The 22,082-nt window shown below is 36.0% G+C and overlaps 1 protein-coding gene across 1 annotated transcript; it reads left to right on the forward strand.

The window, feature by feature from the left end:
* The first annotated feature begins 12 nt into the window (after positions 1 to 12).
* On the forward strand, positions 13 to 21,465 carry LOC110838584 (ras GTPase-activating-like protein IQGAP1). Its single transcript, XM_022081901.2, has 30 exons — positions 13 to 258; positions 538 to 634; positions 848 to 1,082; positions 1,950 to 2,094; positions 2,570 to 2,727; positions 3,543 to 3,677; positions 4,050 to 4,134; positions 4,393 to 4,556; positions 5,321 to 5,455; positions 6,431 to 6,587; positions 6,737 to 6,879; positions 7,267 to 7,369; positions 8,377 to 8,528; positions 9,102 to 9,374; positions 10,456 to 10,581; positions 10,799 to 10,963; positions 11,414 to 11,527; positions 12,455 to 12,777; positions 13,133 to 13,262; positions 13,831 to 13,925; positions 14,396 to 14,621; positions 14,931 to 15,095; positions 15,430 to 15,609; positions 16,002 to 16,128; positions 16,734 to 16,839; positions 17,367 to 17,528; positions 18,240 to 18,396; positions 19,019 to 19,143; positions 19,757 to 19,997; positions 20,798 to 21,465. Exons 1-30 carry the CDS (start codon positions 222 to 224, stop codon positions 20,912 to 20,914), a joined length of 4,578 nt encoding a protein of 1,525 aa, XP_021937593.2. The 5' UTR covers positions 13 to 221; the 3' UTR covers positions 20,915 to 21,465.
* The last annotated feature ends 617 nt before the right edge of the window (positions 21,466 to 22,082 follow it).

Here is a 22,082-nt window from a genome sequence, read left to right on the forward strand (position 1 = left end):
GTACTACATTTTGTGAATTTCAATTTTTCGTCATTGGCAACGCCTGGATTGTACCGGTCATCATTTTCTTATAACCAATCGAAACATAGCGCGCCTTGTATATGGTTGTATGTATAATGGAATCTAGGGTGAAATGTATTGTATTACGATGAAAAATTGAATTGGTTGTGCTGTACCCGAAAGAATGTTTCTTTGAATTGAATATTTGCATTGTACTACACATGGATGAAAAATACCTGTCACAACCATTCTACTGCAGTAAGTAGAGTGACAGTGTACTTTTCTTCGTAGCTGTCTAGTTGTAGTGGGTGGATACACGACCCGATTATTTGAATCGTGTTTCCAAATAAATAATTAAGTAGAAAAGGTTGTTGCTGTTTTAAATATTCAAGGAATTTAAAAAGGCCCTATTGAGGGCATCATTATGTTCATCAGCATACTCCAAAGAGTACACCTTTTCAAACATTATAAAATCCTCCTTTGAGAACCTTAATTGCACCATACCAATATCAGGTACTTAACTTATTTTTCTTCCAGATGTCAATGAAGCACATCACACAGCAGAAGAAATGGATGATACTCGCCAAAGGTACATGGCGTATGAATATCTATGCCACTTGGAGGAGGCAAAGAAGTAAGAAGATGTTTATTACTAAATTAGTTTGGGAGAACTGAAATACTAATAGTAACTTAACCATTATTGATTTTGCATCACTTCTGATGTGTAATCCATCTTTACATATGTCACACTAACCTACTGCTAAATTGTTGGCAACCTCTTAATATGGGGGTTTAAATCACCTTTTCTCATATGATAAAAGTTAACTTTTTATGTTTGTTGTAACAGGTGGATGGAAATTGTGTTGAAAGAAGAACTCCCACCTACAATAGAACTGGAAGAAAACTTGCGGAATGGTGTATATTTGGCTAAACTTGGAAATGTTATAGCTCCTGAGACAGTGCCACTGACGAGGATTTATGACATTGATCAGAGGCTATTCAAAATAGCTGGGTTGCAGTTTCGCCACACTGACAACATAAACTATTGGCTTAAGTCATTAGAAACAGCCTCCTTGCCAGTAGTAAGTGCAGAGTTGGTTTTGTTCTTGTAGTTTGCTCTGTGACTGGGTTGGTAAATGTTTGGTAGAAATTTAAGCATTCTGTATATACAAAGTGTGTTTGGTAAGTTCTTGTAAATTCCAAGACTGTTGCGCTAGTCTAAAAGAAGGAGTAACAGAGAAACCCTCCATTTCTCTGTATAATTACCAGAGTGGCTGAGGCATTTGTCTCTGTGGTATGCCACTGGTTTGTTGATTCCCATGTTCCCACCATTTGTTGTTTCTTGGCTCTACAACCCGGTTGTGGGTTTTCCTGCCCCCTTTTTAGGTGGTTTCTTGGTCTTGAAGTGTGCATTTATGGTAGTAGTGAGTGACCAGCCCACTGAGTCTGCACAATTTATACTCAATCCTGATTTGACTGCCACCGCTGAAGTTTGCTTACGAAATTTCTCGTATCATGCTCGTAAGGGTCTTTTACATGCCGTAAATCTACAGCATGGGACCGCCAGCTTTACTTCCCCTCCAAAAGAAGTTGTGCTACAAATTTTATCTCCCTTAAAAATCCATCTACCTCAGCCGAGATTTAAACCGCGAACCTTGGGTCCAAAGGCGAGCATGTTAACTACTACTCCACCGAGGCTGACTCCCACCATTTGTACCTTGTGGATCAACTTTTCCTTCAGAGTCCTTCTTCAGTAGTTGGTTGAGGTGTAACATTACTGTAGAGTTATGACCTTCCAGAAGTTTCATCATCACTAGAACATACAAAACCAACTCACAATAAAATAAGTGTTTCAGTCTTCATGAGAACCATTTAGAAAAATAGATTACTTGTTGTGCGATGTGTTTTAATATTCATATCAAACATACTTCTTGTAATTCACTTTTCAGACTTTCCATCCTGAAACAACAGATGTTTATGATAAAAAGAATATGCCTCGGGTGATTTACTGTCTTCATGCATTAAGTACACATCTCTTCAAATTGGGCAAAGCTCCCCTGATACAAGACTTGTATGGAAAGGTTAATTTTACAGGTATTGTTTATTAAACATATATCAATAATATATTAATTTACTTTTGTTTGGTGTCCTTCTACATGAAATAAAGAATCACAGCTGTAAAATATCTGTCACAACCTCCGAACTTCACTTATGTTGTCATTTGGCAAGGGGGTGAAGGAAGAAAATTATTGATTCTACATTTTTCGTCGTATTAAGAATTGAGTACAGACGTTTGCTGTCTTGATCAGGCGAGACTGCCAATTTTCCAAGAAGGACTCAGTTGAGGTTCTCACAGCAATGAAGATGTTGATATTGGTCTCCTGGGTTGTAACGCTGTGTGTACTTGTGGATACTAATGTAATAAGGGAATGAACTGCCTTGATCCTCAGACCACACTTGCTTTCTTCGATGTGGTTTCCAAAATGTCACAAATCATCCTACCATTAATCTATAATTTATTCTGTAGTGATTTTTGTAGGGTATTTGCTGAATTTTCTCTGTATTTCAGATGAAGAAATTGATGCTGTGAGGCTGGAATTAAAAAAGTATGGAATCAAAATGCCAGCATTTCAGAAGATCGATGGTATCCTAGCTAATGATTTGGAACCTGACTCTGCAGTACTTCATGCAGCCATTATAGCAATCAATGAAGCAATTGACAGAAAGGTGCCAAGTGTAGTTTTATGAATTCTATTTTGTCAAATAAAACTGACAAATATGGCATGCCTCGAAGCTAGTGTGTATTTTGATGTAAGAACATTTTCGGTTCAAGTTTTATTCACTTTGGTTCAATTTTTAGTTGACGGATATTATGCTTTTACGAATCGAACTTGCAAAGCCATGACGCCCGCCAAGGCTCTTTTTGGGTGCCCGCATTGTTACAGAAAGAGGTTGTACTGAGTAATGAAGGCCGTTCAACCATGAACATTATAAAATCAAAGCGCAGATCTCGACTTACTGACGCCCATCTTGACAATTGTTTGCGAGCAGCAACATCATCCTACACTCCCAAATTTGAAAAACTGGTCGATGAAATGCAGTGCCAAACATCACACTAACTTCCCACTTGAGTAATAATAATTGTACTTATAAAACTACGTATTTTTGATTGTGTGGTTTCTCGTATCATTAAACGTCGTGTTGTTTTGCGTATTATTTGGTGTCCATATCTTATTTGCCCAGAGAAAAGAAAATTTGGCTTTGTTAATTGGTTGGTGCCTGCCACAATCTCATAAACTCTCAAATGTGCCCATAGGCACAAAAAAGGTTGGGGACCACTGTTGTAGGTGGTCAAAAACATTTCATAGGAACATGATATTTTCATTGTTACACACCTCATTGACCTGGCACTGTACTGTTGCAACTGGCCTTGGATCACGTTGCAAGAATGACTTGTATACAATGTTTTCTGATGGCGAAGCTGAGAAATCAGTGTTTTATCATGTAATTGCAGACACTGACAGTCTCTGTATTATGCACAGGATTCTTCTGGTATGTTGGAGTCACTTAGTAATCCAGCTGCAAGTTTGCGAGACGTATTTCCAGCTTATGCTGCGTTCTATCAGGAGAATCTGAGAGACGCCAAACTTAAGAAAGTAGAAGATGCCTTTAACAGGGTATGTTTATGCTGATGTTGAACTTGCCACCTCTGTCCTCGGTATGTCATGGTGTTGGTGAAGTTCTGATTTCATAACATTGAATATCTCATGAGATATAATTACTGATTACTTGAGACACGTCTCTATGCCAGAAAATTATATATTATCAACTGGGTTTTTAAATGTCACTTTAATTGGATTTAAATTTTTTGTAATTTTATTTATCTGGTTTGTAATTATATACTACAGATTTTCTTTCTGTTTATACTAATGCTAATTGATACTAATATTTTAGCAAGAACTGAGAGACAATGCCGATATTTAAGTGAAAACATTGTTAGACATCAGTCTATTTGAATGTTTCAAGGTCAGGATCATTTTTATTTGCAGTCACTGAAGAATAGTTATGTGGAGGATGTATATGATCAACTTCTGACACAGGAAGAGATCCAGGATCACTTATCCAGTGTTAATGGTGAGAACACAAACTAGTAATATTTTAAAGCTTTATAAAAGTCCCAAGGAGAACCTTGGAATGTGTCTTGAGCTAAATGAATTCAGTCCACATAATACCTTATTTCTGTAACGCACAAAATATTACTTTTTTATCTATGCTTTGGTTTTTGATGAGTTTCTTCTTTTCTGATTAAGTAAAGGTATGCAGCTTTATTGATGCAAGTAATATAAATTGTAATTAAGTTATGATAATATTATCTTGTGCAATATTCCTTAGAATGTGTGTCTGTTGCTGTCGTGAACTCTGCATTGGACGGAGGGACATGGCAAGAATTATACAGAGCACTGTGCAATCCAATATTGAAATTACCTGTAAATATCACAGAGTTCGCAGCTCCTCTTTATTATGAAGAAATGAGGGCTGATAAATTGGAATGTGGGGTTAGTATTGGATTTGCGTTTCACTACCTTACATTTTAGTTTACTTACCATTGTTAAGGAATAAAAGATCTGTGTGTGCATACGTGTGTGTGTTTTTCTATGTCCCACTTTGAACTCTTCAACTTACTGACCGGTTTTAATGAAACTGCTATAAATATTAAACCATTTGAGGTACCTCCAAATTTCTTACCAATGTCTAATGTACCACCATATAATGTTAAAAGTGATTGTTCAGCGAAACTAAATATTTCAGATGAGAAGGGGACCCAACGTTTCCACGGCGTATGTACCGTCTCAGTTGTTGTTTGCGTTCCCACTACTTTAAGACGTAAGCACACGTTTCTAAACAAAATAGTTACCATCACAATGAAGTCACAAACTTTGATTGTTACTAAAAATTAACAAATTTGGCTCACTTCGAAAGTAAGAATCAGCTTCTAAGCAAAAACATAACATTATTTTGAATGTTTAAGATTTTATTGTACCTGTAAGAGTTTTTATATATTTGGAATAATTTTTAATCATTTTTTAGTTTGCTGTTGATATAACATTCATCGCTGTTTGCCTGATATGTTCACAAGCTTTTAGAAACAGTGTATCAGAATGCCAGAGTGTTTTAATGAAGGTCGATTCACAGAATCAAACACAACAACCAGGCAACCATCCAACAACCAGTGTACTTTCCATGTATAAATGTAGATGCAACCTTTGTTTTACAGTGATCTTATAGCAATGTACTGAAACTTAAGTGTCCACATTTCTAGGTAAGCCTATCACATCAAGAAATCCTGTCAAGTGTACAAGTTCTGTACTACATAGCTGCAGTAACACAAGCTGTAGACGCAAATAATGTTGAAGACACGTGGAAAGCTGTGTCTAATCCCAATGCTCATTTTACAGTAAGTAAATCTTCCCATGTTTGCTGTCATTGAAAGGTAAAACTTCTTAACTTCTGCATAAATAGATTTTAAAACCTATTCTTAATCTTATTTTACTTTTGGAACTACTTACTGTCATTACATTCACCCTAAGACTTTTCTTCTTCTATGTCTCTCCGGTCTGTATTCGGTCCATGGCCTCCTCAATTCTCTTCCATTCGATCCTCCGTTACGTCCGTCTGTCTGAGGCTTCGATCGAGGTTTTGAAACATCTTCCTTTTTACGGTGCAAGGTTGTTAGCCTTGCGACCAACCCCCAACCTGGAGGACCAGGGTACCTGTCTTAGTCTGACCTCTCCCCCTCGACCAATCTGGCTAGGGAGGCCCTACCAGTAGCTCTGAGGTACTGAAGCCCCACCACCATGACAAGGTGCGGGGCCCTAAGACTCAGAATCTGCAATATTATCTACGTACTAAATGTTTATATCTGAAAGAAGCTGTGACTATCACTTGACAACATAGCACGGTGCAAGGTTTGGTAAAGTGCATTTCCTGAAGCTTCATGTTTCATACAGGTCAGGTCAATAAATCCAACTCTTTATATACTCCATCTCTTTATATATTACTTTGTAATAAGTTTTAAGGTGCTCAAGCCCCACCACCACGACAAGGTGCAGGTACCAGATTGGTCAAGGGGGAGAGGTCAGACTAAGACAGGTACCTTGGTCCTCCAGGTTGAGGGTTGGTCACAAGGCTAACAACCTTGCACCGTAAAAAGAAATAAAGGAAGATGTTTCGAAACCTCAATCAAAGCCTTGGACAGACGGACCTAACAGAGGACCGAATGGAAGAGGAGAATTGAGGAGGCCATGGACTGAATACGGACCGGAGAGCCATAGAAGAAGAAGAATAAGTTTTAATTAAAGTCTGGTTTAAGTATATTAAAGTTGTAAGAAGTTAGAACTGTTATTAAGTTACTTTATTAATATTTGAACAGGATTTGGATCCTGCATCAAAGGTGAAGTACTGGCGAGCATTATGTGCATTTCGAAATAAGAAAGTGGCCGACGGACGTGAATGTCCTGTGTTAACATATACAGATATTGAGGAATGTATAGACAGTGTTAATCACCAGTATGAAGAGAACAATATGTGTAAGTTTCAACAGAATCATTGATATATTCTCAGAACTCTAACACATTTCAGTGTGATTTTAGTTTATCGAAATGTACTTGAATAATTTAAAGGAAATTGTTTTCTATGTACGACTATTTAACAAAATCATATGCATTATCATTTTCAGTAATATTGGCCTTACATGATTTAAACACTGCCATAGAAGAAAGAGACGTAAAAGCCATGTTAAGAGCTTTACAAAATCCTGGACTCAAAATGGTGGAATGTATTTCTTCAAATGATGCAGTGCTGTATTTCAAACTTCTGCATGTATGTATGTCATTTGAATGCCCCTTCTAGTTGCAGTGTTGCTGGAAAGTGACAGGTTTTAAGAGATATTAAAAAAATAATGTATATTATTCTTTATAATGTATTTCAGTGATAGATTTGTTTTGAACATTTAACTTTCTTATTTAGATACATAATGCAATCAATTTTTTGTTTTGTATTGTAATATATATGTTTGAATTAATGTTACAGAGTAATGGGTTTCTTATGTTATGCTTTTTTTGTGATATGCATTTATTCAGGAAAATGTTATGTATAGATATTTAAAATCGTTGTTTTGTGAAGGCAGTCTGCTTTGTTCAAAAGTGTCATGAATTTGGAGTCTTCCTTTCATATCCTTTCTGATTTACGCGCTTATTCCTTTAACAGCACGGCTGGGCACGGAAACAGAAGGAAGGAACAGTATTATGGCTTGAGGATGTGCAGTCAGCGGTGAGCCAGGCGTCAGATGAAATTCACGATGCTAAAGTTGGTATGTCATTGTAGTCAAAGTATAAGTCAGTCTTGATGTTGATTTGTCATGAAGAATGTACTAAATATAATATTCTTGTTTTTATGGTAATATACATAATAGTTTAGACCTGTGATTAAAATAATGCAGTTGTCGCTCCATATTGTAAAAATCACAGTAACAAAATGTTTTTGTGTTGATGCATTGAAGTTCTTTGTAGTTTTAAAAATTTAGCCTCAAATGTTTTTGACGTAAATATGTCTATACGGAAGGGTCATTCGGCAAAAACAGCGTTAGTTACAAAGATGTGTAAGATCCAGCGCCGAGTCACCTTTAAACGTTCATTCCTCAGGAATGGTATAGGAGTAAGGGTAATGTAACTTATGTAAAATGATCAGTAAATAAGGACCTTTAAGAATCTGTAATGTATTTTATTGTAATTATAATTGTTTATACATTTATTGTAATTTTAATGAACCAATGTGTACAATTTTCAATGCATCTTGCGCGTTAAGCGCCCGCCTCTCGAAAACCGTAAGAGATGGATCTAGACATATTGCGTACGAAATACGTATTACCTCTTGAGCTTTCCATATCTGTTTTCAGATTTTACATACCACAAATGGTTTAGGTTCTACAAACATTTATTTATACAAATAAAGGCGCATCGCACTTCACGCTACTGCTGCGTTTGCGTATTTACGTCATACTATTTAGAGATAACAAGATGGATGACATTGAAGCTAAAAGAGTCAGATGATGATAATTTAAACACAAAGACGTATTTACGTCAGATTCTCCAGAACCGTGGTTCCACTGTCAATTTTTGTACAGGTCTTATACATGGAGTGAACTAAGATTTGTATTATGATAAATGTTTCTCTGAGGTAGTACTTTTGTGAGATTTTATTGTTTGAATGAAGGAAGTTTCCAAAGTTAACAGCCACAGTATATAAATCATACATTTAACACTTGAGGGTTGAAATTTAGTTGCCACGTGTAATTAAAATGAATTATATCTTATATAGCCTGTGAGTTACTTGTGAAGATGAAGAAGAATCTTCAAGATAATAACCAACAGTCAAGAATAACATCTCTTAATCCAATAGACGTTGGCATTCGTGAGAATAAACTTGATCCTAAATTCATGTCTGCTCTTGAAGAATGGTACCTAAGGAAGGTGTGTTGTTTTTTGGGTTTTTGTTGCATTTTGTGTGTGTGTGTGTGTGTGCATGTCTGCTGATATTCTCTGTAAACAATTGCACCTTAATTTCTTCTGCAAATATGAAGTATGTTTACAGGGCAATAAATTATGCTGTCTCATTTATGTCTTATTTAGGTTTCCTTAATAATTTTTCAGATCCCCAAAAATTAAATCCTGAATATGGCTCTGGAGCTGCCTATTTGTTTACTTGTTCACAGTTTCCAGTAATGGAGAAGTGGAAAATAGTATTTGATAAGCCCTGATGTTTTGTATCACGTTAACGATAATTCTTACTGCAGAGCCTCTCATGTATGGCATAAATTATTTCAGAGGAAACATTTTCACATTTTTGGAATTACATTCTAAATTTAAAGAATCTCTTTGACCCTTCATTAATTCTGATATACTGATTATTCCTTGAGTACAATCGTTTGGTGATGTCCGGTGATTCTTCAAGTCCGTTCTCCTGTCCATTGCATGTGGATTATTTTCTTAATAGTGCTTGTGTGTTTTGTATAATTGCTAATGAAGATGTAATTGTCATTGTAGGACACTGGATTGATTAGTCCGTGGATTGTTCGTCATTCTAGAAGTGGACATGAATTCTATTTGAACTTGGAGTTATGTACCTACTCATGGAAAAAACCAGGTGACTTCCAATGTAAATCAAATTACTTGGCTCAGAAACAGGTTGAGCATATGAGAATTGGGAGGTGGTTGGTGGAACTTCAGGCAAGATGCAGGGGCTACTTACTAAGAAAGAGGGTTGGTGATCGACTAGAATTCTTCTACCAACACGTCGACAGCATCGTTAGAATTCAGGTAAATGGGTCACAGGTTTGCAGCTTTATATTTAATTCAGAATCTATATCATTGATAATTTTTATGTATTATTGGATGTGACCCCACCGATATCCACTGACATTGTGATTTAAAATAAAGGATTTGCATATGTTTCTATCAATGACTTTTTTATAAGGTTTGTTTCTGTTTGGGTGTTACAAAGCATGTTGAACATATCAACTTGGGTCATGCCTGTTTTAAACACCCTGAATCAAATTTTGAAAACTCTGATTCTTTCCCTGAAACATATGTGTAAGTATAGACACTTTTTTTTTATATTATTTACCTTTGACCTTAGATTAGAAGGTAAATTTTTGTTGTATTTTTACCTCACACCAAACTACCTTGACTGAGACAGTTATTTATAATAACCCATTTACAAAATTTGCTGGTTAGGCATGTCACTGTGTAAAGTTGTAGTTTCTTTTAACGTACTTAGTCTGGTAATGCAAATGACAGGAGGTTGTCTTTAAGTAGGCTGCAACTGCTCATTCCAAATCCTACTAACCATTCACTGTCAGTAACAATCATTAAGCTAGTAATAGTTAAGGCAAAGACAAAAGTATTCATCGCCCTGATGACGGAGGCAGTATGACCTCTGAAACGTTGGTAAACATCGACCAGACTACACAGCGCAACAACCCAGAAGACAGAAATCTTCATACTCTGATGACGGAGGCAGTATGACCTCTGAAACGTTGGTAAACATCGACCAGACTACACAGCGCAACAACCCAGAAGACAGAAATCTTCATACCCTGATGACGGAGGCAGTATGACCTCTGAAACGTTGGTTAACATCGACCAGACTGCACAGCGCAACAACCCAGAAGACAGAAATCTTCATACTCACCGCTGTGAAAACCTCAAATCCTACAAAAGTATATAATTTATTGGAATAAGAACCAAAATGCACTGACAGAAATTACATAAAATATGTTCTTCTATAAACTTTATCTTGGAAAACCATTGATAGTGTTTGTATCGTCAGTGATGTGTCTGTGTTTGCAGTCATTCGTGTTTCATGTTGTATTCATTATATCCTGTTACTTTCATGCAGGCATGGTGGCGTTCAGTTGTCCAGAGGCGGAAGTATAGAACGATGTTAGCAGAGTACCGTGAAACAAAATACACGGACACACAATTGCGAAAGAGCATGGTTTGCCTGGATTATTACAAAGCGCAGGTAAGTTTCATAAATACTCGGAACCATATTTCATATGAATGCATAAACATTTCACTTTGTTCAAGCTGTTGTAGAATCCTTCTGATATTTTTAGGTGTGCATTACGGATTTTACTTATGGGTCTATTAGTTCTGTAAGCAGAAAGGTAGTGTAACGTCTGTCACATTTCTCTCTTATGTGCTTAATGTATGTTGTTTATGTTACTTTCTTGACGCAGGAAAATAAAATCATCAAAGTTCAAGCATTTTGGCGTGGACACAGGGTGAGAAAGATGTTTCTGTCATTGTTCCACCAACCACAACCTCCGTTCGAAGTTGTTAGACGTTTTGCTCATCATCTTGACTTCAGTGCAGATGATTACAGGAGAGATATACAGCTTCAGGTAAAACAAATAATGATTTGTAGGTCTTTTGTTTATGCTTCGAGTATTAGTTTATAAAAGGACAAATAGAAACACGTACTCTTATTGGTACCTCATAGGTCTTTTTTGAAAATGGTTTTAATTATAATCTATGGGGCTTAGTGACCTCTATATTTTGTCATACACCAGTTCTTTCTATGATGGGTTTTCTAAGAAACCTGATCAAGTTGTTTTTAGCTTCATGTAAGTAGATACTTAAGGACTGGTACAAACCAAAATTAAATTTTGCTTGTACCTTTAGTGTTATCATTACCAAATTTTGTCAAAATCATTTATGAGATGTGGATGAAAGATGTGGAAAGCAGATACATGTAGTTGCCATTATGTTTTTATTTCATGCCCCCTTTTTTTTGGTAATTAACATAAAAATTATGAAAACATGGACTTACCTGAACCATGTTCTAATTTCAGATCCTCAAGGGGCAGGTTGTGCAAACTATCCGTCACAATCAGATGTTGGCCCAGCAGCTGGACGCTATGGACGTGAAGATCGGTTTGTTGGTTCACAACAGAATTGCGTTGCAAGTATGTATAACAAATTCTTTGTGTTGAAGAAAGCATTAGCACGTATTTTGGAAAATATGTAACTTTTTTGTAAAAGGACTATGGAAGCCTTGTGAGATGGAATATGTTTCTTATGTGGCAAAACCTTATTTGATTTATAACTTTAATTTCTGTAATTGGGGTCTGCAGTGGCCGCACAGTCTGAGGCGTGGGCCTTGTGCCGCTTGGTCGCAGGGACCGTGGGTTCGAATCCCACTCAAGCCATGGAAGTTTTCTGTGTTGTGCTGTCCTGTGTACAGGTAGAGGCCTTGCGACGGGCCGATCTCTCATCCAAGGAGTCCTACCGAATGTCCATAGATCAAGCCAACTGAAAAGTTGGGGACCCGTAAAGGGTACCGGAAAATGTACAAACATTGTTAAACCGGAAAAACAAGAAGAATTTCTGTCATTTTTAGGGATGGAAAATATGTCTATTACAAAATGTTAGATAGGCATTCAGACTTGTACAGTTACTTTGAATGAACTAAGCAGCAGGAAATGGGCCTGACATTTGGAACTTGGAACGTATGGGGTTTCTTTGTAGGACAGGTCCATTGAAAATGGTAGCAAGTGAAATATACTTTAGATTTGAATGGAGTAAAATATGTCAGATGGGATAAGGGTGACATTGAAACAGCAGATGATTGATTATACATTTTTTTTATGGGAGAGGATACACTAATTATCACTTAATGACACTCTTTTATTGTGTGTAAGGGGGCAGTAGGTTGGTGATAGAATGTTATATATCGAAGAGGCTGTTGATGTGATGGGTGTTCTGAATATGCAGGCTGTAACTGAGGATAAAAGCGATAAAGGAATCCTTTCTAATATTGAAATGGAATTTATCTCACTGTGTGGCATTTACTAAGCCTTAATGATTTTACATATGTAAGTATGACATTCTAGGATGTGGTTAAACACGGTACGAGTTTAAATGAGTTGTCGAAACAGCATCAACTGACCACAAGTCAAGGTGAAGCAAGTTGTAATCGAGGATTAAAAAGTCTGACAAGAGAGGGACGGAAGCTGTTGGACGGCTATCAGCATTTATTCTATGCTCTGCAGACTACTCCAGGCTATTTGGCAAAACTTATCTTCTGTCTGCCTTTGAGCCGTAGCACAAGATTCTTAGAGACAGTTATTTTAACACTGTTCAATTTTGGCTCCAATCCTCGTGAGGAATATCTTCTTCTGAAACTCTTCAAGACTGCACTTGAAGAAGAAATCAGGTACTCTTAAGTAATCATTATCAGTATCCTACAAGATTTTCTTGTTCAAGGCATTAGTTTTTTAAATGTTGTTTGCCATATGAATTAAAATTTGTGTAGCGGTTGGCCTTGGGTTTTTTCACATTCATTGCAACAAAATCTACACTATTCTACGTAACATGCAAAATAAGTGTGTGAAGTGATGTTTATTATTTTTGTGCAATTGGAAGAGAAGCTGAAACCATAACCACCTAATTATGTTAAAAACTCAATTCATGTGAATTAGGTTGTAATTGAATACACGTGCTGATCAAACCTAATGGTTTGAGTGTTACTGGTTTCTTCTTTGTTTTAAAATTATGTATTTCTTTCATAGGTGTAAATTTACAAAACCTTCAGATGTAGTCACAGGAAATCCCCTAGTGCTCAGAATGGTGGTAAATTATTCACGCCAGATGTCCAGTCAGAATGCGCTCAGAGACGTCGTTGGACCTCTTATACTGCAGGTAATCAAATGTAACTTACGTGAACTTTTTCGTCTGTTTATTATGAGTTATATGTATGAAGAGATTTTTATTAAGGACTTTAATAAATGGTGTGCATGGGATACAGTGACTTCAAAAATCATGGAAGAAGTGTTACAGGCAAAATGTATTTTACTGGTCTGTAAGCACAAATAATGACAGCTTTTGAAGTTCCTCTAAATGAGTAACAGCATATATTGTTTTTTTCTCTCTCCCAAATTTGGGTTTCAAATTATGCTTTTTATTTTTAGTTACCTATGACAAAGTGTTTCTTCTAATTTTTGGGCCAGAAGTTTTATGTCGATAGGAAACTTCTTTTGAAAATTGTGATATTATAACAAATTTTAATTGAATTGACTTTTCACACTGGATTAAATTATTTACATTAAATTGAAAATTTCTTTTAGTTTTTTTCTCAGTGTACTGGTCAGGGAAATGTGAAAGTGTATATGCATTTAACTTTTTCCTAGTTCTCATGGTTTTTATTACAACCCTAAAATAGTTTTAGAGGAAAGACATGATGTGATAAAGTTTTAAACTCTTTTCACAGGTGCTAGAAGATAAGACCATATCATTTGAGACAAATCCAGTTGATATTTTTAAGACTTGGAGGAACCAGTTTGAAATGGAAACTGGCAATTCTTCGTAAGTATATGATGGTTCAAATATATGCATGTTTGAAGATGTGTGAAGTATCTTAATTATGAATTGCAGGAATTTCATACTCTTTTAGCTTCATATCAATGTCCTTGAAAAATATTTAGTCAAAGTAATTCCAATTTTATATGAAGTTCAACTCAAACATCCTAAACTTTGTCAAGAATATTTTAAGAATAATTCTTAGTAAAATCTAACCTTTTATTTGAAACATTTTAAAGAATTAATAACTTATTATTTAGTGTGATATATCTCATGTGATTAGATTAGCTTTGTAATAATAAATTTGTATTTGCAGTAATTGAAGATCATAGCTGATGAGGACTGTAAATAAGAACACGTATATACGGAGCCTACCTTTCTGCTCCTGTTGCATGAAAATTTTTTAAAGGCACAGTTGCAAGTTATTTTCTTTTGGTTTAATTAATGCTGTGTTGGATTTGCTTTGTGCTGTGCAGGAACCTGCCTTATTCTGTCACACAAGTAGAAGCACTGGACTATGAGGAAGTACAGAAGAAACTGTACAGTAGCATTAGAAGACTGAAAGAAGCCACCCTCACGTTCTTGCATCGGATAGTAGAATCACGTCACCTGATACCGTATGGAATGCTGTACATAGCTAAAGTTCTTTATGGGTCGCTCATGGAGAAGTTCCCGAAGGCACCCGAGAAGGAGGTTTTGAAGGTACACATAAAATATTCTGACATTTGATATGATGTAGTTTCCTATATGTGCAGAAATTCTGGACAAAACTTTCCAACCTCCCTGTGGACATTTTACAGGCAATGATATGAAAGAAAACATTGCACTGCAATTAATTCATGGAAATTTGTTGATGAATGAGTAACTAGCCAGTAAAATCTCTGCATTTAGCATGTCATCAGTAATACCAAGATGGTAGCCAGGCAAATTTCTGAGTTTTGAGTGATGCTAGTCCTGCTTAATATGGGCCACTTGTATATGTAGATTCACTGATTATGGTTTGTTAAATAGGTGGTGGGTAACCTGATTTATTACAATTATATCAACTCTGCAATTGTGGCTCCAGACGCTTTCGATATTATAGCACTGCCACCCGATAGGACGCTGTCTAATAATCAGCGGCGCAACCTAGCCAGCATTGCAAAGATTCTGCAGTTTGCAGCTTCCAAGAAAGGGGTAAGTTAATTAAGATGTAATAAATCTCTTAGCTTCAGTACCATATTTACTGTACTGTAAGATGACATTCCCCCATCACCAATGGCTGGAGAAATGTTATTTCCATAGTCGTTTACAGTTATTGTTTAATAGCTAATTTTCAGGCTTTCAGATGTCTTCATCTGCCACTTTCTTAGAAATTGTTAAATAATTTATATTCATTTGTAAGTATGATATTGACCTCGCATCATATTTTTGAATGCAAATAAAAGTAATAAGACTTCATCATAGAGTGTGGTAAATATGATTGCATGTGTTTATTGTTACTGATTGCTTTCTTGCCGTGTTTCATTAGTTTGGTGAGGAGTCAAAACATCTTGCATGTTTGAATACATTTATCATTGAATGCCATGAGAAGCTGAAGAAATTCTTCAGGGAGTGCTGCAGGGTAGAAGAACTCGAAGAGCACTTCAGTATGCACGAGTTCACTGAAGCTACACTGATTTCCCGCCCTGTCTTGTATATCAGTTTGCAGGTTTGTTGCATATTTAATTATTTGTGTTTTGGAAGGTTCGTTTAATTGTTTGTACCATGTTGAAAATCAGGCTTTGTTTGTAGAACAGATTGCAACTTGCATGAAACAATAGTGAAATTTTGTCACACTGGAGGAAGGTGCTATATCCATTTCATAGTTCCGTAAAACAGGATACAAACTGCAAGTCTTAGCAATAAACATAATTACTAGAATGTAACTGGTATGAGGAATACTTTTAGATCAAAAAATACTATTTATTTTTGTAAGGTACCAGGTTTGAAAGTTTGGCAAACCAGCTAACCACATTATGGTGTCATTACTGAGTAATGGATTAGCTACTAATTGCCATGAAAGCTTGAAAACTTATATAAAATAACATACTTTTCCAACAGGAAATTTGTGATACTCATGAACTCCTACTAAAATATCAGGACCTCATTGCTACTGATCCTTCAGACCCGCTACATGAGCTGCTGGAGGACTTGGGTCCAGTGCCTTCAGTGGGAATGTTACTTGGAAGTATGTGATTGAAATTTTGAGGTCTTATGTTCATATTCGTGGTCAAATAAATGCATTTTCTAAGTTTGGGTTGAAGAGATTGTGTGTTCCCAAAACTTACATAGCACTGTCTTCTACTGAGATCTTTTATTTTATTTTTCAAACAAGTGGCGATATCAGCCATTAACATTACCTGCAGATAGCACTGTTTTGCAGTAATGTTATTAGTAACAGTATTATTTAAATTTAAATTCCTGCCCCTCTGACTTGTCTGTTTTCCAATATTTAAATGAATAAAAATAAATATGGGAGCAAACTAGGGAAGGTATGTAAATTAAGTTGGCCAGTCTGATTATTTCAATTTCTTTTATTTGAGAAAAATTATTCATCTCTAATAGTCTTAATTATATTATAAAAATTGTAATAGAGTGTGAAGTCAATACTATTTTGAAATTAAAATATAATGTGAAGAGTTGAAAATGTTAACTAATTGACATTCCTAGTCATAACGTATAACTGTGATACATTTTTCTGAGAGGTGTCCAACTCCCGCGTACCCACATATACTATATATAGCAAATGTGTTCAGTCAGTTTGCGCTGTATCATGCATTTCGTTTTTAACAGCTGGGAGGGACGCTGCTCTGCCAAAAACAGAAGTGTGTCTTACACTTGTAAACAAGTTTGAGGTACCTGAGAACGATGATCAAGATATTAACAAGCTTTTTATCAGGTGGGTGCTCTGTTGTTTTTCTTCCTTAAGTCGTTTCCACCCTAGTATTTTGACATCTGCAAAGGAGTCTCCAAGTGTCCATATATGTCCATTCTTGCATTTTGTCTGTTCTCCTTCAGTCTCCGCTATCCTCCATACATATTCTCTTAGCTTCGTCTGCCCCTGGGACTTTTTCCACTAATATTCATTTTGAAAAGTCTTTTTGGCATCACCACAGAATACCAAAAAGGTGTTATCTTGTAACTGGCGCAAAATGTTTTACTGCTACACCAGAGACATTCAGCATACTTTCTGCATAGACGGGGACGTACTTCCGTGTCTTCATATTGTGGCACAAACACGTGTTATTGATAAAGTACATAGTACCATCCACTGTACTTTGTATGCACAGAAAAAATCATGTTATGCTTTCTCTTTAAATCGCAAGAATGTGCAAGGGAAGATTGTTAATCATCATTTTTATTTACGAGTGTTGAGAAATACCTGTGTTACAAAATAGGTGATACGGTATGTAAAATACTTCACAGAACAAAGGAGCTGCTGGTTTGGATACTTCCGTACCTTCAAGGGAACAGCACCTTACGTGAAGCTCTGTTCGTCGGGTCAGACACAGAGGAGCAGCTGTTCCAACAACTACTGTATCAACGCAAGCAGAGAAATGCTCACAGCTCAGCTCCTTCCAAATCATGGTACTCAGTCAGACTTCAGTTAAATCATGAATAAAACTTCTGTGGAACCTGATGGAAATTTTACTGCTATTCTGGCCATTGGACATTAGCCTGAGCCAGGTGTATCTGCTTTCCTTCTACACAGTCTATCTCACCACATTTCATTTTAATTTTCTTCTTGCATCTTCTGCTTGGTCTTCCAAATGGCCACTTTCCAAAAGAAATTGATCTGGAAGTAAATTTAGACAAGACTAAATTCTGTAATAAAATCATAATTTGGCCATATGTACTAAAACACTCTTAAGCCAACGTAAGAAGATAGGTGTGAGGTCCAGATGAATTTAGGGAAATAAATTCTGCAGATTTGTTATTTATGTAGAAAGATTACACCATCCTGTCTGCTTTCCGAAACATTAAATATCAAGATATATGTGTGTAATTTTACTAGCTGTTTGTGTGGTTGTGTCTTAATTCCAGGTTAGAACACAAATTACAAGTGTTTGAGAACAGAAGGCTGAGGAAAAATTTGAACCTTAAAAGGGATGGGAGATAGAAGTGACCTGGGATTATGTCCAATGGTGGGTTTTGGTAGCGCTTTTGTTGAATGTTCAGGTCGTACAATTACAACGTGTGTTGAATTGCTCACGTTTACATCTAAAGCATTTCCTGGGGAAACTTAAAGTTGTCCATACCCCAATCAGATTATTTTTATTGTGTCAATATTTGTTGCAGTAATTCTCTCCAGGACTGCAAACTGATCCTGAGGCAGTACCTTGCTAGGCTAGAGCTTGCAGGCTTAGTTTCTGCTGCTGATGGGTATCAGAGCATTGTGTCAGCCATCGCGAGAGATATCTGCAGCAAACGCAGGCATAGGGAACTTCGAAGGAAGGTAAAATGTCGTGCTTAAAGTACTCTGTTTATCACAAAACTGTTATGTAATGCAGAGATGAGCAAATCTTTCATCAGTTATTTATTATGTATAACATCGCAATTTGAAAGTGAAATGTAGCAGTAAATTTGCAGTGTTATTAAATTCTTTGTTAGTTTTCATATTGAAAATTATATTGTACACTGTTTTCTTCAAATGATGAATTGTAATGTAATGATCTTGTAGGTGGTTATCAGTGTTTAACAGGAAAATATTGTTTGTGTCTTCAGGACATTTATTCCTGAAGTTTGAGGCACATTCCTCCATAATGTTGGTAGCCATCCACAACTATTGATCTGACAATGTGAGATAATGAGACAACATTTCATTTAGTGAGCAAAACAGTGGCAGTCGAAGTAAATTTGTTGTTACTAAAAAGAATTATAAACCTGTAATTAATAGAAGTCAGACTGTGACTTGCTTTTGTCCTAACTACATCAAAGCCCAGTGTGATGAAAAACAGATAAAATGTGGCTTTATGAATGGTACCACTGGAAGTAAAAATCTGCGACAGTACAGTTTAATGCTTGATATAACATTCTGTGAGATACTTTTGTAATACTCATCATTTCTGTTCTTTCAGGAACTGCAGGCACTAAGAATCACAAAACAAAGTTTAGATACGAAGACAAAGTTTTATGAAGAACAGATTACTTACTACAATCAGTACATACAGAAGTGTCTTGAAAACCTTAATGCTGGAAAAAGGTAAGCACTCTGCATATTGAAATTTTGGATTTTCATGAAGATTTCTGTCTTCTGAGTTGTTGCACCGAATAGTATGGTAGATGTTTACCAACGTCTCAGAGGTCATACTGCCTCAGTCATCAGGGCGATGAAGATTTCTGTCTTCTGGGTTGTTGCGCTGTGTAGTCTGGTCGATGTTTACCAACGTTTCAGAGGTCATACTGCCTCCGTCATCAGGCGATGAGTATGAAGATTTCTGTCTTCTGGGTTGTTGCGCTGTGTAGTCTGGTCAATGTTTACCAACGTTTCAGAGGTCATACTGCCTCCGTCATCAGGGCGATGACGGAGGCAGTATGACCTCTGAAACGTCGGTAAACTTATAGCAGACTACATGGCGCAACAACTCAGAAGACAGAAATCTTTATACTCACCGCCATGGGAGCTTCAAATCATACATTTTGAATTTTCATGTCTGTGAAGATGTCGTTTGTGGTCTTCTGGGTTGTGACACTATGTAACCTCATGAATGGCAAAGGACTACTGTACTGTATTCTATTCATGAATAAGTCTTGAAATTCCTATGGTCTAACCTTATGAAACTAACTTTGCTCTTGGTGATTATATTCTTTGCCAGGAGTGTTCATATTTGTAAGTCATCAGGGAAGCAGCCAGAGAAGTTGAAATCAAAGTTGACGCTGCGTTATACAGCAGCTAAACTATATGAGAAGGGTGTTTTGCTGGAGGTAGATGGTCTTCCTACAACACAGTTCAGAAACGTCCAGTTTGAAATTACACCGACTGATCAGAACGGTGTGTTCACCATCTGCGGCAAGTTTATGGGAGTTGAACTGGAGAAGATTGAAATTGATATCCAGGTAAGATGAAATTTTAACCCAGCTCTCTTTGGAAAGACTCGACTCTATATTTTATCCTGTTATTTTTAACTATGTTCTGGGAAAACAGAACACTTCCCATGTATTATGGGACAGCAAGAAAATGGTGTTTTTTAATGGTAGACATGAAAGTTTAGAGAAATAAATTGTGTCCATATTACATGGTCAACTGTTGCATAAAATATTCCAAACTCAGAAGCTCTCGCTACATTATATGTATTTTATGTCACTAAATTTATCCATTAGCAGTCTTCGTATCTTCAAGGTGAATGTCTTCTGGGGTTCTTGACATTTGAGGAGTGCCTACTGCCTCCATCATCACATACAATTCCTGTATTCCTTTTGGTTTTCATTATCCTTCATGCATTCTGAGATGCAACTTCATATAACATCACTGATTTATAAATCAGTATTTTTTTTCCTTTATCATTTCTTTCACTTCATTTTTGCATTGTCTGTTCTCAAGTTTCTCTTCCATATTTTGAGCCTGCATTTTAATTTATTTCTTTAGAAAGACCACATTTAATTTCTTTGTTGGAATGAAATAAACTAAAAAATAAATGGTTCCTTTGCATGCTTGTTTAACATTCATTCCCAGGTTTATGTAATTTGGGGGTGGGGGGTGGTGGTGGTGGGGGGAATACTAAGCAGTGATATTTTTCTTGTGGACCATTTTGATAAATACTCACCTAAACCTTTCCTAACAAAGTTTGGGTGGGAAAATTCTGAATTATGCAGTGAGATAATAGGAATTTTAACGCCAAATTATTTCTCTGTCCTAGGATCTCCTGCAACTCCAGTTTGAAGGTGCAGCTATTATGGACATATTTGGTAAGGCAAAAATAAATGTAAATCTCTTGTTATTTCTCCTCAACAGAAAATTTTATGGCAAAAAGTAAATGATATAGTATATTATATATGTAATTATTAGAGCTGATTATTACTGTCTGTAGAGCAAACTTGGAAATAGAAAGTGAAACAAAATGATAGATCTGAGAAAAATTATAACCTAAGAATTACATGTTCTAAGATCCAGCTACTGAGAAAGATGCTGTGTGGTAACATAAGTGACAGTAAGTGAAAAAGAAGAGTAAAAATCATCACATAGTGTTCACCAAAGGTTCCAGCTGTTGCACTGTTTAAGTGGTGATCTTAATTGTTTATAAACTACTGTAAAAGTAATTAGTTTTATGGGGTCTAAGATATGTTCATGTTAAAGTACTCACATGATGTGAGATGGGCATTATTTCACAGTCTGCATAATTACAAACAGCATGAGTTATGTTTCAATAAAATCTTATCGGGCAATCAGTAACGTTTTATTGTACTCGCCACGAAAGTCTCAAATCCTGTATGTAATATTTTACGATACATAGCTTAATTTTCTTGATTTTGTAATAATCAACGTGTATTAATGAAATAATAATAATTACGTATTTTTGTAAATACATTTCAGTACTTTTAATTAACTTTCTAGCAGTAATTTACAACATTTATATTTTCTATGACAGTTTTCCTATAAATCTGCCAAATTAAAATTTGTCAAACTTTTTAACCCTGTTAGCTTTGAAAAACATCAGTGAAAATAGATATAATATTAAAGAAAAGGAAACAAAAAGGCATGGAATTTATGTACAATGAAAAAACATTAAATTTCAAGGACCTTCTTTTGACTGGTAATCAATCCACAGTATAATGTGAATCATAGAAACCAGGTATGTTTAACAAAGTAGAAAATAAACATAGATAAATTTTGAAACTTATTACACCACTTTACTCACAATAACATTTAGAGTATATATCAGAATTATACCCATTTTTATTTGCACAAATTTGGAGAACGTATCTAGCATGTGTGTTCGTATGTCAGCCTTTGTTAACCAGTATGCATAGCTTTTGTGTTACTTATGGGTTATAAGGGATTACATGGGAACAAAACAAACTTTTGGATTTACAGTTTTGATAGAAAATTTCTGTTACGACTGTATCAGTGAAGCTTGTTTTCAAAGAAGTTCATTCACAGAACATTTGGGAATCACTGCTTTAGAAGGCTAGGATTGAGGTTGC

This window comes from Zootermopsis nevadensis, unplaced genomic scaffold (assembly GCF_977971745.1).
Source record: "Zootermopsis nevadensis isolate Lab colony 2312 unplaced genomic scaffold, Znev_1.0 Znev_ptg000015l, whole genome shotgun sequence".
NCBI lineage: Eukaryota > Metazoa > Arthropoda > Insecta > Blattodea > Termopsidae > Zootermopsis > Zootermopsis nevadensis.